Source organism: Corapipo altera, unplaced genomic scaffold (genome assembly GCF_003945725.1).
Source record: "Corapipo altera isolate COAL_440 unplaced genomic scaffold, ASM394572v1 50, whole genome shotgun sequence".
Taxonomy (NCBI): Eukaryota; Metazoa; Chordata; class Aves; order Passeriformes; family Pipridae; genus Corapipo; species Corapipo altera.
Window position 1 is genome coordinate 5,953,082 of NW_020884889.1, and position 14,942 is coordinate 5,968,023.

General features: G+C 37.9%; 1 protein-coding gene across 1 annotated transcript in view; it reads left to right on the plus strand.

Moving 5' to 3' along the window:
• AGBL1 (ATP/GTP binding protein like 1) overlaps positions 1 to 14,942 on the plus strand; it is a 248,895-nt gene that overhangs the window by 129,270 nt on the left and 104,683 nt on the right. Inside the window, exon 19 of the mRNA XM_027644667.1 lies at positions 1,091 to 1,267. Coding sequence (XP_027500468.1) covers positions 1,091 to 1,267 — 177 coding nt within the window. The remainder of the gene's footprint in view (positions 1 to 1,090; positions 1,268 to 14,942) is intronic.

The window sequence follows — 14,942 nt, forward strand, 5'->3', positions numbered from 1 at the left end:
CCACCCAAACTGAATGAAATTCAAGGGTAAATGCCATTAGCCATACGTGGAAACTCCTTCCATATGATTCCGTTCATTTCAGCTGTTTAAGAAAACTGTCATCAGAGAAATAATGGTCTAATTTTGTTTTCTCTCATCTAGATAAATCAAAAGGTCTTTTGGCGTGTGTTATGGTTAGTGTACCAGCACTAAAGTTTAGACACACACAGACATAACCCACATACATGTATATATGTGTGGCTACCTAACAATCCAGTTTATGTACTAGTACCAGGTGTGCTCTACGTACCTGGTATTTATTTTTTAAAGTGTAAAAGTAACACATTTAGCCCTCTGTAATGACTAAGTAAGTGTTGGCTCAGCACTGATAGAATATTTGATGCTTCAGGAGTGTTTATAGACTTCGTTGGGAAATAAAATTTTGAGAATAAGAAAATCGCTCAGGGCTAAGATGTAATATTTACTGGGTTTTCATTATTACTTTTTATTGTGATTTTTTTAAATGAATTGTATAAAATGTATAACTTGGACTCTGATGAGAATATTTTGGTTTGTTTCACAATGCAAGTTAGTTAAATGCTGAGCTTTATTTTCACATAATTATGTGCAACCTTCTGTGAGAATACACACCCCTTTTCCCTGCTCTATACCATGTTCAGACAGAATTCCTCCCATAGCTCAATCCTTTGCGAAACAATGGATGTATCATAGGAGGAGATATAGTATAACTGTAGAGGGGAGAATAGGAATATTAGCTAGAGAATTAGGACTGCAACCCTCTTAGCAGCACAACAGGAAGATGCAGGTTAAGGTCAAAGCAGCTTGAAAACAAAACTCTGACTTCATCCCCCTCAAACTATTGGTGTGCAAATGTTTGATTTTGAATGAGATATACCAAGTGTACTGGAAAATTTTCGATGTTAGAATCTGAGGTTTTCACAGAGGATTGACGTGATGTACCAGTTGGAGCTCTTGGTAACAGTGTCTGTAGATAGATTTGATTATAGACACATTAAAATGCAAAGGTCTCTCTGTATATGTGTGTGTGATATAAACATGTGCACATAATGTGCCATTCATTTTCTCATAGACTCTTCCTAAAATCCTGGATAAAGTGGCCCCTGCATTTGTCATGAACAGCTGCAGCTTCCTGGTGGAGAAGTCTCGGCAGTCGACAGCCCGGGTGGTGGTGTGGAAGGAAATGGGTGTGTTGAGGAGCTACACCATGGAAAGCACCTACTGCAGCTGCAGCCACGGGCCCTACAAAGTGAGTAAATCTTTCAAAGAACCCTGTGCCACCCTTCTCCTAATGCACATCCCGTGAGATAGGAAGGATAAAATGGAGTGGATAGCTGTTGTCTTGAGCAGTTTGCCTTCTCCAGACCCACGGAGTCTGTGTTTGAGTTTCTTTTCAGTGAAATCTTTCCATGAACCCTCATTCTTTTACCTTCCATGCCAGTAGAGTCCCTCTCTGAGGATTCGTTCAGCAGTGAAATAAAAGGAAACTCCATTCTGGAACCAAAAGCATTGAGCTGAAGAAAGGAGTGTTTTAGGGATGATACAGGACTCTTCTCCTTACAAGGGCATTCAAAGTGCTTTTAAAAAAGTGCTTGCAGGTCATATGGACACTTGAGCCTAATTCTAAGGTAGTTAATTGCAATAGTAGTGGCTCCAAGCTCTTTGGTACAGCCAGTCAACCTGAGCAATCACCTGGTTAAATTTAAGAGCCTGCACTGAAAATCTTGCATTTGGAGTTGCTTGTTCCTGACAGGCAAAGGTAACTAAGGTTAGTTTTGACAGCTGTCAATGAGTTCAAGCTATGCCTCTGACTGATATAGACAGACCTGAATTCCACATCAAATGAGTTTCCAGTCTTTGTAGGAAGGGCTGTACTTGTGCTAAGTGCATCAGACATCAGTATGTGAGATCTCCTGGCACTGTTTAAGCAAACAGGATGAACTCTGGTAATTGCATTTGAGTGATCATAATTCTCTATTCATTTAAATGATGAATTCTTTTGCTTGTCCCTTTTCCAAACCTATTGCTTTCATTGAAGGGCTTCCACATTCCACCTCATTTCTTCCACTAGGGAGCAATCCTTGTCTATACAACATTAGCAGTTAAGGATCCTGAAAGACCCTTAAGGAAAGAGCCATTATTACAAATAACAATTAATTAATAAGGCATTCAAATTATTATCTTTGGAAGCTCTATACTAATCCTTTTACCTCTCTGTAGAATGTTGCAGGAAGTATTCAGCTGCTGTTTTAACCATGCTCTACTATACACACATCAATGCCAGGACAAGAAAGGCAGAAAAAAAAATGGCACATAATTTTATGAAAGAGAATATAATTGCCCTGGGCATTACATCTAACACTCCCTACTCCTGAGCAGTGCTAATGGTTTTTTAATAGGCATCACAGGTCAAGACAGTGGGTTTGAATCTTTTTAGACAGTGGGGGGAATATCTATTTTGACTGAAGTCAATGACAAAACTCCTAGTGATCTCCATAGAGAAGGATTTCACTGATTTCTTAGATAACCACAGTAAGATTTAAACACAGTATTGTATCTCATCTAATGACTTGTTTTCCATCAGCATCTGGGAGATCTTTACCCAAATTTTCTTCATTTGTGCCATTAGATGCTTGAAATGATGTGAAGAGAACATTAAATGCCACATTCAGACATTGCATTTAAGCATTGTGCCATCCACAGGGGCCTCGTAACATATAGTAGAGATGTCAAAAATAAGCAGATGGTTCAGGATTCTTTTTTTAAAGAAATCTCTTAGAATATGTGAAATTATTTTCTAGGTTCTTTCTTGTCCTCATTTTCATCACTGATCAGGGCCACAGGCAGCCACTGAGGGCAAGAGCAAGTTCCTGTATGAGCGCTTGCGGCTGGTGACAGAATCCAATGTTCTTGTGGCTCTTAAGGAGGTCTGTAAGCTGTAAAGCAGTTCTGAAACTTCCAGTTTGAACGCCCTGAAAAGCTGAGTCCCAGTTGGATCAGTAGATCGTGTTTATGATGTCACATATCCTTTTTTTTTCCTTTGTTTAAGATTATGATTTATCTCAAAGATGAAGGATATATGAATAATCCCACTAGGGAGCATTTCTTTACCACTGTTCCATCACAAGGCTAATACAAACACTTTTTACAGTTTCTCTGATTCAGGCAGCTTTAAAGTATTTCCACCAATTTTTTTCAAAGTACATTAAATACCCAATTTGTTAGTATCCAAATGGAATACAATTTCTTATGTTGATTATACTGGAATTGCATATAAATACATATAATATATCTCCCAAATAATTAATGCTAATAAACTATTTCCTCTTCCTTTTCAAGTGATCTTTACAGTTGCTCCTTGTTTGCTTATTTATTTGCTTTTAAAGTTAGATTATTAACAGTATGGAATTGACAGACTGAACTGAAGATTTCGTTGTATAATACCATTTAATACTCAGCTTCCATCTATCAAGCCAAAAATACTTTATTATTATCTTGAAGCCCTGAAATTATTCCTATAAACTGGACATTAATCACATAAGAGGTCATTTTTTTCTAGTGGCTTCAGCCTGAGTTCTTCACTCTTGGACCTTCTAGTTGATGTGTGTGTAAACAATAGACTGATATTAATGCTCAGGCAGGAGATGTCAACCTCCAATATTTAAGGCTTTCTGATATTTGTTTTAGTAAATTTGTGTTTAACTGTGAATGATAGAGTTGGTTTTTTAATTGCATAGGACTGATCTCCCTGTAAGGATATATCCAGAATTTCTCCCAGACAAGCATGCCCTTATGTTTTTTGATACTTGTACAGAAGCAGGACTTAAAACCTCTCCTTATATGCAACAGAGGCTCCCAAGTCCAGCATCACTCAGTGAATCAGTGGTCAAACCTCTATAAAGACACAGCAGACCTGGATCCAGGTCTTTAACTTTCTTTCAGCTTGTAAGTGATGAAAGGAATTCACTGAAGTAGCTGCTTTGCTGGCTGTGAGCACAGATACAGTACTTGGAGTTGCACAGAGGCATCAGATGGGGGTTGTGCAAAGGATTTAGGAAGAAAAAGAAAACTATATAAAGGCTACAAAAAGTTAAAATATTAATTGCACAAGGCTGGTCAGTGTACCCCTCTCACCACTGGTCAAGTAAGGGCTGAAAGTAAACCAGAGCCTACTTTCCCTGGTAGAAAATATAGAGTTTTTTTCCCAGGAAGGAGTGTCTCCTCTTGTGGACTGAAATTTTAAAATGCTTTAGTGACTGAAAGATAAGGCAGGAATTTGGTACTATTGATATGTAAATGAGAAACAATAGTGACCCCAGACTCGTTTAAAAGTCATTTGATTTCAAATGGAGAGAAGGGTGAAATGAAAAGAGAACAGACATGGTTTGCTTGTTGAATCTCCTTGTCTGTGTGATCAATGGAAATGCAATAAGCCAACTACCCTTAAGGAAGTGAAACATAAAATTAAAGAAACTATTGATCTTATCTAAGGTTTTGTTCAACCTAAGGAAGAAGAAAATAAAGGGGTAAAATATCCAAACTCTTTTTCATTTTGTCTGGATTGCCCAAATCAGTCTTAGAGGAGCAGTATCTCCATTTGAAAGTTGCTAAAAACAGAGCAACTGATTTCCACAGGGAATTCTGCCTCCTACTTCTGCTAGTTTACAGTCCTGTGGTCAAACCAGAAAATATTATTAATAATAATAATAAAAATAAATAAACTTCTTATAATTTCTTTGCTCATGTGAAGGCCATCTGCATTTGTCCCTCGTTGGAGCTTTACCCTCCTAGCTTACCCTGTGATTTTAATTGCTGCCTCCCTCTTGTGGGACTTAGAGCCCAGAACCCCTTTTCATATTTTGTTTTTAAAAGACCAAACACAAGGCCTACTGTAAGAAGTTGTGCTGTGTACAAGTACAGTGTGGGACAGTTATGACCCCAGAAGAATCAAATCTCCAGTGACACATACTGACAATTTCCCAGGTTTCTTCTGTGATTAATTTTTAAACTTGGATATCTCTTTGCTGTTCAATCATGTCCCACTGTTTCATGGTTCTTCTTAATTCCTTTTTACCTCACCTGCTAATTAAGACCCTTCTGTAGCATATTGCACTGTGCTGTTCCGTTCATTACTGCATCCATCATGCTACAAGTTAATGTCTTTTGTACCATTGTGTACAGCTGAGTTCCAAACCATATGTCTTGGTAATAAAGCAAATCTAAAAAATCGACTTCATGTTCTGTGAGTACATGCTATGTTGGAAAAGCATTTTCCTTGGCATGTTGTACCTGATGGAGGAGATGGAGTACTAATGGAAATAGATTTTAGCTTCTTGCTTAAAATGGGTTACAAACAACAAGGAGTAACAAATGGGTTTTAAAATTATGGCAGATATCTTGACAGTGCCCTATGAAGGAAGTCTTGCTGGTGATATGGATCCCTCTTTGAAGAAAGCTTTTGGGAGAGATGAGAAATAAGACATTTTTTTCCTCTCTCCATTTTAATGCTTCTGAGTCAGAGGGATTGAATACCCCAGATTTTCTCATTGGACTTGGTCAGAGGAAAAAACCATCCCTTTGGAGAGACACTGGAATCGGAGAGCTCAGCACTAAAGAGGGAGGTCATACAGTTCACAAGACTTCCTTGATATTAATTCGAAATATCTTTGCTGAACAGAAGTGGTGAGAGTTAGTCTAATTGGAAGACCTAATATTATCCATCCCCTTTAACCTGGCCAGCCTGGGCTAAATTATTTAAAATGATTGATGAACCAGTGATTTACCACATAAGTGTGGCTGAATTAAAGCAATATGCCAAGATTAAAGCCTTCCCTCTGTCTCATCCTTCAAAAGTGGTCTTCTCTGGTTTGACCTGTTTCTGCCAAAATTAGTCAAATTGTAACAAATATATGACCTGGCCACTGAATTATACTGCTATTTTTTCAAAGTTATCTGTACGCAATTAAATATTTCCTCTATCTTCCTTACTCTTGAAGATTACTTACCAAATTTCTGCAAGGAATTTTTACCTATTCTTTATTTGTAAGAAGTTAACTACATTTAGTAGTCAGAAATTTAGTTGTTTTGGTGGAGTTTGCAGGTCACATGATGGTGCTTCTGTTCTCCAGTAAGATGTATATTGTTCTTGTAATTGGAAGTCTGGTGCACAAACTTACAAATAATTTTAATTTGGCCTCTTGCCAACATTCACCCACCAATAAAAATGGCTTCATCAGTATTCTTCCCATGAAGCGTGTTTGATAAGTACTTGCAGAAAGAAAAAGTAAAGAAATAGTATATGTATGCTGTGCTTTCTGGTGTAAGTTTCTGGAATATACTTACATCATTTTTGTGAGTCTGACAGACTTTTTCTCATTTCTGATTTCTTTTGTGCCCCAGAGCTTACACTTTTCCTGAGTATGGGTAAGTCTCAAAAGCTTCTTTTTTAAAAAAAAAAAATCATCTCTAAAATGAGTGTTTTTATAGCTGACCCTCAGTGCTCTGGAGATCTCATTCTAAAGCAGAATAAGAAAGAATGATTTTTCTGTCTGATAGTTCTGCTTCTAGTTCTGGTCCGAAGTGGCTCAAACTGGAAGCAGCTGTAACACCAAGAAAAGTATAGAAAAAAAAATAGTTATCTAATAGTAATCTAAGGACTGAAGGTTCAAATTAAGACGTTTGTTTTTTCTTTTCCTAAGTTGTTACCCAAGGGAAAGGTTTGCATCCTATTTGCTTTATTTTTCTGCCTCTTATTTCCACCCACCCCTTGCACTAATTGATTGGTGATTCATTTTTTAAGATATTCTAATTGTACCTTTTACATTTGTGGGCCTCACTTTATAAAGCTATGTAAGGATTAATGGCATTTAGGGTGTGGGGGAAGAATAGAGAAGGGGTTTCTGAGCAAACAAATTAGGAGATGGTGGGTGTTTGTCTTCTTTGTAGATTCTTATGTCTGCAAGGTTCTTACATGAAAGTCTTACACGAACTGCTGCAGGATTTTTCCTCATTAAGTGTTTTTTATTGGTTTATTTGCTTGTTTTAATTATTTGACAGGATGCTAAGAAATCACATGCTTAACTGTGCTCAGACCTCTTTGCTTCCTGCCACGTTAAACAAAAGAAGTTTGAAGATGTGCTGACTTAGGGTCTCTCAGATTGCTCGGAGAAAAGCAAGTCACAGAACTGGGAGAACATTGTAGAGATTCTTTGACCCTTATATCTTCAAGAGAATTTTGTCCGTAGGACTATCCCAGCAGGTCTCATCCTTCTTGATGCATAAAAAGATGTTGTATGTCTGTTCCCAAAAGTCATGGATATTATTGCTATCTGCTAATTTTTGTTGGAGATGCTTAATGTTGTCATATGAGAGTGCTATTTATGTGCATTTAAAAGCCTGCAGATTTTGCAAAAAGGTAATTCAGACCTCCATGCTCTGTCTTCCTATTTTCTGATCCATTCCAGAATCAGTTTAGCCTTGCTGTTTTGGAAAAGATGAGTAGGGTTAAGTAGGGTCATTTTTCTTCACTTCTGAAGGCGACTCATTTCTTACTTGTTTTGTTTTTCTGGCAGAACAGGGGAACTGGTTTGGGGATTCTTAGCCCTATATAGAAAAAGACACATTTTCTGGCACTAGTGTGACTGCATGAAGGCTTTTGCTGAGAGCACTCAGCCCCTGTTTCAAAGTTTGCCAAATGTTGATGCTTTGTGAATGCCTCTGGTAAAGCCATGGGCTCTTAATCCAATAGACCAAGTTTGCTGCTATACAAACAAACAATTGTTTTCCCAGCATGACTGAATAATTCTATAACTCTTTCAAGAAGTCAGTATAGGGGTGGCTGCCTGTGCTAGCCCATCTATTGAGCTACACCATGGATGTTGCCTTGAAAGACATCTTGGAAAAAATCTACAGTGCTGTGGCTTTCAGCTGTCACTCTCTCCATCTGCTTTCCTGTTCCTGGGCTGAAGGATTCAAGTGTTGGGCGACTGAGGGATGTTCCATTGTGTTGGATCTCACATATTTACTAGAAACAGGAGAGAAAAACACTTACTGGACAAGAATGGGCACATAGCTCTCTTTAGTCTCCCTGTCCCCAAAGCACCCAGGAAGCACTAAAACCCAATGAAAGAATTGTTGGGGGCCCTTGGCAACAGTATTTTAGTCTTCCTCATTATTGACAAGTACCCAAGGAATGATACAGTGGAATTTTTTTGTACGTGTGACACAAGATGATCACTGGTGATAGCTGGATCATGGATAAAGGTATTAAATTAATTTTTTACATTTTATTTTGATTATTTCTCTTGAGATGTTGAGCCAGCTGTATCCCTGACTTGCTATGACCTTGAGAATATGTCCCATGCCATATGCTTAAATTACAGCACAATAGAAAATGACAACAGAGGTGAGATGATAATAGATTTGACTCTGCAAAGCTGGAAGGTATCCAGTCCTGTTGAGAGTCAGTGGACATGGCTGGCATGTTGAATAGAAAAGCAGAGCTATCATGTACCTCCTCTGTGGCCCACCCTTTTCCACTATCATATCACTGAAACAGTTTTATTAGCTCTGGTGTTTATCCCTTCTGCTTGGGAGTCAGCCTTGGAGTGCTTGTTCCAACAAATCCTGGAAATCTCCTACATTCCTTTTACTTGCTAATGATGTCAATGATGTGTCCTAGTTGGTAGTTTGCTTTTTGTTAAACCTAGGGACATAACAAGCTGCTTGGGGCTGAGGAGTGGAAAACAAGCATTATCCTGAGTAATGCCTGTCTTGAATGCTGATGTTCCTCTAAATTTCTATTTTCCTCAGTGTATTGTAAACAACTGATGTTTATGGGGTTTTTTTAATGGGATTTTTCTCTGTGAGTTGCTTTTGGCACTCCCCAAGATACTTGGTTGCCAGCCAGCTTTCCCATAGTCCAATGCTATACTCCAGAAAGGAGGTGATAGGTACTGACAGGGGCTATCAAACTGTTTCTCTGTAAAGTGGATGAGCAACAAGACTACATAGAATCAGAAGTGCAAGTGTCCTGTCATACCCATCTTCCAGAATTTGAGAGAGTAGAATTTAGATGGAAGAATCCTAGTTTTTGACATATCCAATCTGGGCAAACCTAGGTGCTTGAAGCAAAAAGGCCGTTTGCAATAGCACTTGTGGTTGCATGGAGAAGAGATTGCATTTTGTGAGGGAACTAGTCATGAATCAAAGGCTCACCTCCATATTTTTTCCCTGCTGACAAGTGACTGTTACTGTGTCCCCATTTGAAAAAGAACAAGATCAGTGTACTCATGAGGAGACATAAAAACAATAAATGCTGTCACTGTGTGATTGAGGAAGTAGGTCTGTCCATGTGCTGTAAGGAGGAACAAACTCTCCTAGTATTAAAATTGGTGCTGTCATGCTTGGAAGTTACACAGTCTTTTGTAGTGCCAGAAGGCTGAAAATGTCTAGCAATTTATGGTCAGGCTAATCTCTGAATTGTATTTATTCAGTTTATGGGCATAGCTGAGGACCTAGTTTGACTTCAGATGTTTGAGCCTTAACTACATTCACAGTACAAATTATTAGAGCAAGCAGAAAACTACAGAAGTAAAGAAAACTAGATGTTTAAAGATTATTTTTCATTTTCTATTTTAAATATTATACTGACAAATCAGACAATTGCAGTCACACACATGCATGTGATTTTATTCTGGATGAAATGTTACTGTTTTATTTGAAGTCCACTAAGCAATCCTGAATGGGATGACCTTGATGCCCATGGGATCTCAGTCTGCTAAAGAAAAAACTCTTGGGAAGGATAAGGAATAGAAAAGCAACATTCTTAATGAAAATTAACTTTAGTATTTCAATGGTGTCCCTTTAAAAGCCCAAATATCATTGCACATCATCCTTTCAAGTTTTCTGAGGAATTACAGCAGCTAGCTTTTTGATTTCTGATGTCTCTCTTGCTTGTTAATCTGGCCCCGTGTGGATTTATTGTACAAATCTATTTGGCAGCTGAAAATTGCCCTTTGATGAAGCTCCTAGTCTAATCATGAACTCCTCAGGCATAGAAAATAAGAATGGGTAGGTGGAAAAGCAAAGGCTAAAAGAGCCATGTTTGCCTTTGACTATGCATGGATTTTAGAAGCATCTAAATTTCAAAGTCTTTGATTACAGGATTTTCCGTAAAGATTAATTTCATTCCTCTTAGGATCATAACATTTGCCATGCTGGATCAGATCACTGGTCCATATAATCAGGCATCCTGCCTCATACAGGTGCTGGTTCCTCGCGGCTCAGAAGAAAATAAACCCTGTGCCTGTAAGGCAACTCATTCAATTACACTAAGACATGGAAAGGAAATAATCCTACTGGCCTGACCTGTCTCTCCTCCACTTCATACACTGCAACATGAGCCCTGATTATCATTATCAAAACCTTGATACAATGAGCTACATTCTTTGTGAATAATTATACCACTTTTTCCTTCTCTTTTGTAATCTTTTATCAGATCAGGGCTTCCTGCAGCAGTGAATTCTGCTAGTTGATACCTATAATATGTATATGCTGTACATTATTAAGTATAAACTATATTTTGAAATCTGAACTTCCTTTTGCTGGTTTAGGTATCCTTGTAAAATGTGCTTTCCCACAGCTGCACTAGTTCTCAGTCTGTCTGTCAGCTCTCTATCTGTGCTCACTGCCACCCTTATGCCTCTGTTATCTACTTCCTGGTCCCCTGGTCTGGTCTCCTCTGAAGTCACACTGTATGGTCTGTTCATTCTCTTCAGTCTCAAAATCTGTAGATACATCCTGATTTCACCCAGCTCTTGGTTGATTTCCTTGTTTTGCTTCCAATTCCAGTTTTCAGGTGTGCTGAACTCTTGTACTAATTATGTTACCTTTCCTCTGTTTTTCTTTCTACTACAAAATTTGTTTCCAATCACTCAATAGCAGGGCTGCTTGTTTTTTCTCTGCACTGCAAGTACTAAATTCTTTTCTTATTGACATAGTGGTGACATTTTTTGCTTAAATCAAAATATGCACCATGGCCTGGTACTTTAAACATCTTAAATAATACATGTGTATCTGCAAACTGCACTGTGTGGTGGGTTTGTCCTTGAATAGAGGTCTTTCAGCTGGAGAAAGTGGGCATTGCATGAGCCCACATCTGGAAATTCTGCTCCTTGAGAATGATAATAACATCCTTCTGTGCAGCACAGCTCCACAGCCTCTCTGCCTTTCTTTAATTCTGTCTCAAGTCTGGAATGAAGACTTGATAAATATTCCAGTGTTATAGTAAGAGCAAAGTTCTCCTGCCCTTCTCTACCATGTCCAGGTGCAGCCTGTCCCAGTTGCTGGGAAAGGTATTAAGCACTGAAAACATAATAACAAATTCTTGAAGTTTTGATGCTCAGGTGAGACCGTTAGTTCTGGTTTGACCTCTTACATCATAAGCCTTTGGGCTTCACCCAGGCAACTTTTAATGAAGCCTGTTAACTTGTGTTTGTATAAATAAATTTTGTAGAAAAATATTTAGATTGGATTTGAGAATATCACAATTAGAAAACTATCTGATCCCTTGGTATTTTGTTCTAGGTGTTGGTAACTCTTAAATATCATTGCTTTATTCTCATTTGAATTCCTCTGCCTTATGTTTTCAGCTGCTTTCATGTTATTTTCTCTGCTAGTTTAGAGAGACCTTTAGTAACTTGCAGTTTGTTCTCTTAAAGGTACTTACATAATGCAACCAAGTGACCTTTCAATCTTTTTTGATAATTAATTAAACATGCTGAATTCTTTAATAGTTTGTCTATATCAGAACATGCAGGAAAGTGCCTCTGAATTAGCTAAAGGTGTAAGTGGAAAGTCTTGTGCTAAACCACATTAAGCTACATGTCAACACTCTGAAGCAGAATTAAGGTGGCCTTAATTAAATTTGGCTTAACTAATTTCTAAAGTAAATTAAGGCAAAGTAAATTGCAAACACTTAATTTCAAATAGCAGAGCAGAAATATGTGCTTCTTTATATGATAAACTTGTAAAGTGAGGGTATGCTTATGCCAGATGAACTCTGAGACAGAAGTTGATAAACCTAGCAGGAGAGTTTTGGATGGAATTTGAAGCTCTATGGTTTATCTTTAGGTAAGACCCTGTATTGCATACTGCATATGGATGATGAAGAAAAAAACCTGCTGTGATCTGCCTTGGGTGTGCTCTATTCTAATTTTTGTCTGAGGAATACATGTGCTGCCAGATGGTGAGAGATCTCCAAGTGAAGATATGTGGTCTAGAAAGAGACATTTTGGCACAGCATAAAACATGCGGAGATGCAGATATTGGGGACAATTCAGAAGTCATTTGCATACATGCCATAAGCAGGGAAGGCTCAGACCTGAGGAAGCTGAAGACAGTAGAAATAAAAAAAAAAATATTGGTTACTCATAGCTAAGAGAAGAAAGATAATTTAGAGATGTTCAATGCTGATGTTGTGTGATGCTCTTCTCTTGGATACTCATTTGGACAGCTACTGCCATATAGAGAATTAGAAGGATATCTCTGAATGTCTTTTGGTGTAAAACAACCAACCACTGAGATATTTTCAACCAAGTAGTTGTCATAAGTGAGCCTCACTTAGGAAAAGTGGACAGAGGAGTTAGCACAAACATAATGCGGCAGTGCATTGTCTGCCGAGATCAAAAGTATGAGGTGCAAAAGCATATATGGTTGATGCATTTTGGGAACAGACAGCAGAGAAATACATGTAGTGGTGTATCATAGGGTCCTTCAAGGCTTTTGATGAAAAGGAAAGACAAAAATCTTGGTGCTTTTCTTAGAAAGTTTTTTAAAACTGTAAGAAGGAAGGAGAGATAACTATGGGTTGCATAAACAATACAAAGCAGAAGACCTTTTTTAAGAAGTTGAAGCAGATTCCAGTGCTTATGGAGATCACATGGATGAGGGCCCTTGGACTTCAGAGGAAGAGCACTAACCTTCCATGAAGTGAGAAGTGACTGGGAGAGAAAAGCTCTACAAATGCAGTTCAAACTCAAACACCTTGTCATATAGAAATGAAACCAGAGTGGGAAAAACTGCAGCTACTATTATATCTCAAATGTCTACATAGATCTGAAAAATGAGCAAGACTAATTGAAAGATCATCTTTCTGACAAAGTGTAATTTAACTGGCTGTACTGAACACTGGTAGGAAAACTTTGGAAATTTACTTTTTGAATTTAAGAGTCTCCAGCTACTGGTCTAATCCCTGCTTGGGGAGGACAGAAAGGGTAATAGGCATGTCTGGCTGGGATGAGGGGAATGGCAATGTGTTACATCTTCATTCACTGATAATTTAGGTCTGCATATTGCAGGCAGGATGGCAAGGTCTAAGAAATAAGCCTACTTGGCACACTGAATCAAACCAGAAAATGGCATAATCTGCCTCAGAAGTACCTGTATTCCATACATAAAAGTAAACGTGTAGCCATGGATTTCAGTTTGGGTGAGACATACTTGAGATTTCGTGTGGCAGCAGTAAATTCTACTAAAGATTCCAAACATTACAGATGACTGGTCTCTAACACAAAAGATGTAGTATCCACTGGAGCTCTATTTTGGACTACGTCGTAACAGGAAAGGATGAATTAATCTTTCTTGTGGAAGTTTGTGGTTACTTAGACACCAGTGATCGTGACCCAATTACACTTAATATGGGCAGAGGACAGTGTTCCTATTAACATGTTTTCCTGTATATTTTTGCCTTAATAAGGGTGATTTTCCAGAGCTGAAGAAATATTAGAGGTAAAGCAGATCACAAGAGGAAAAAAAAAGTATTATGAATAAAAACTGGGTCCTTTTTTAAAAAAGGTTTTGTTACATATCCAAAAAGGCATAATTCTCTAATCAAGAATTGAGGACATATTTGGTTAAAAATGATGCTGGTCTAGTAGCAAAGAGAAAGCAATAATTAGAGTGTGGAGGACAGTGAATCATAAGACTGATGAGAAATCTACATGATTGATTATAGTAAGACAGATTTCGGTTATTTCACTCTCTGTTTCTTGTTTGTTAGCACTAATTGTTTACTAGTATTTCTGAATGTAATGAACAAACAACAGTAGAGGTCATTTTCCTAATTGTGGCTCATGAAAATAATCTTTTGAGGAATAAGAGCATAGATTTATTGTTGTTGAACAGAGAAATCAGGGAAAATGGATATCAGCCATTGTCATGTAGGAAATGGATGTAAGAAGTTAAAAAGTAAAAATTCATGGCAGTAAATACAGTAAAAAAGTATTTGGAACCATCACCAGAAAATAAGCTCTAGAACAATATTGTATAAATTATTGCATTGATAAGATTGTTAAATGGACATATTTATTAAAGTAGTGCCTTTAAACTGTTAGAGACGTTTCTTTTTCCACTCATAACCATGTTAGTCTTTTCAAAGATTATGGCCTGTTCTTGTCTGGATGTTCTCAATACTGATGAAGCTAAACACTGATTATCTTTGCCCTTATCACTTCTTCCTATGGGATTTATTAGGTCGCTGGACTAAGTGCGAAGGGAACATCCTGTTCCTTTTCAGGACCTTTTCTACCTAACATGGATTGGCATTTATGAGACACAGCTATTCAGTTTGTTCCTTCTGCCCCAGAAATAGTAAAACTTTTACTCTGTTGACTGCACATTTAGTCCTAGTCCAACATTTTTGCTTTAGGGATGGGATTTAAAGAGACCAGAGTTGTACTAGGTGGATACTAGGACTTAAACCTTTGAAGATGCTTTGCCTTAATTTCTTTTATCGTCATCATCACTGTAGTCAACACTTCCTCAGCACATTTTGCCACAGGACTAAAAATATCAATATATAATTGTGGAAAGCAGGTACTGTCTTTGAAATCTTCTGATATTTCCAGCCAATATTCCCATTTTGC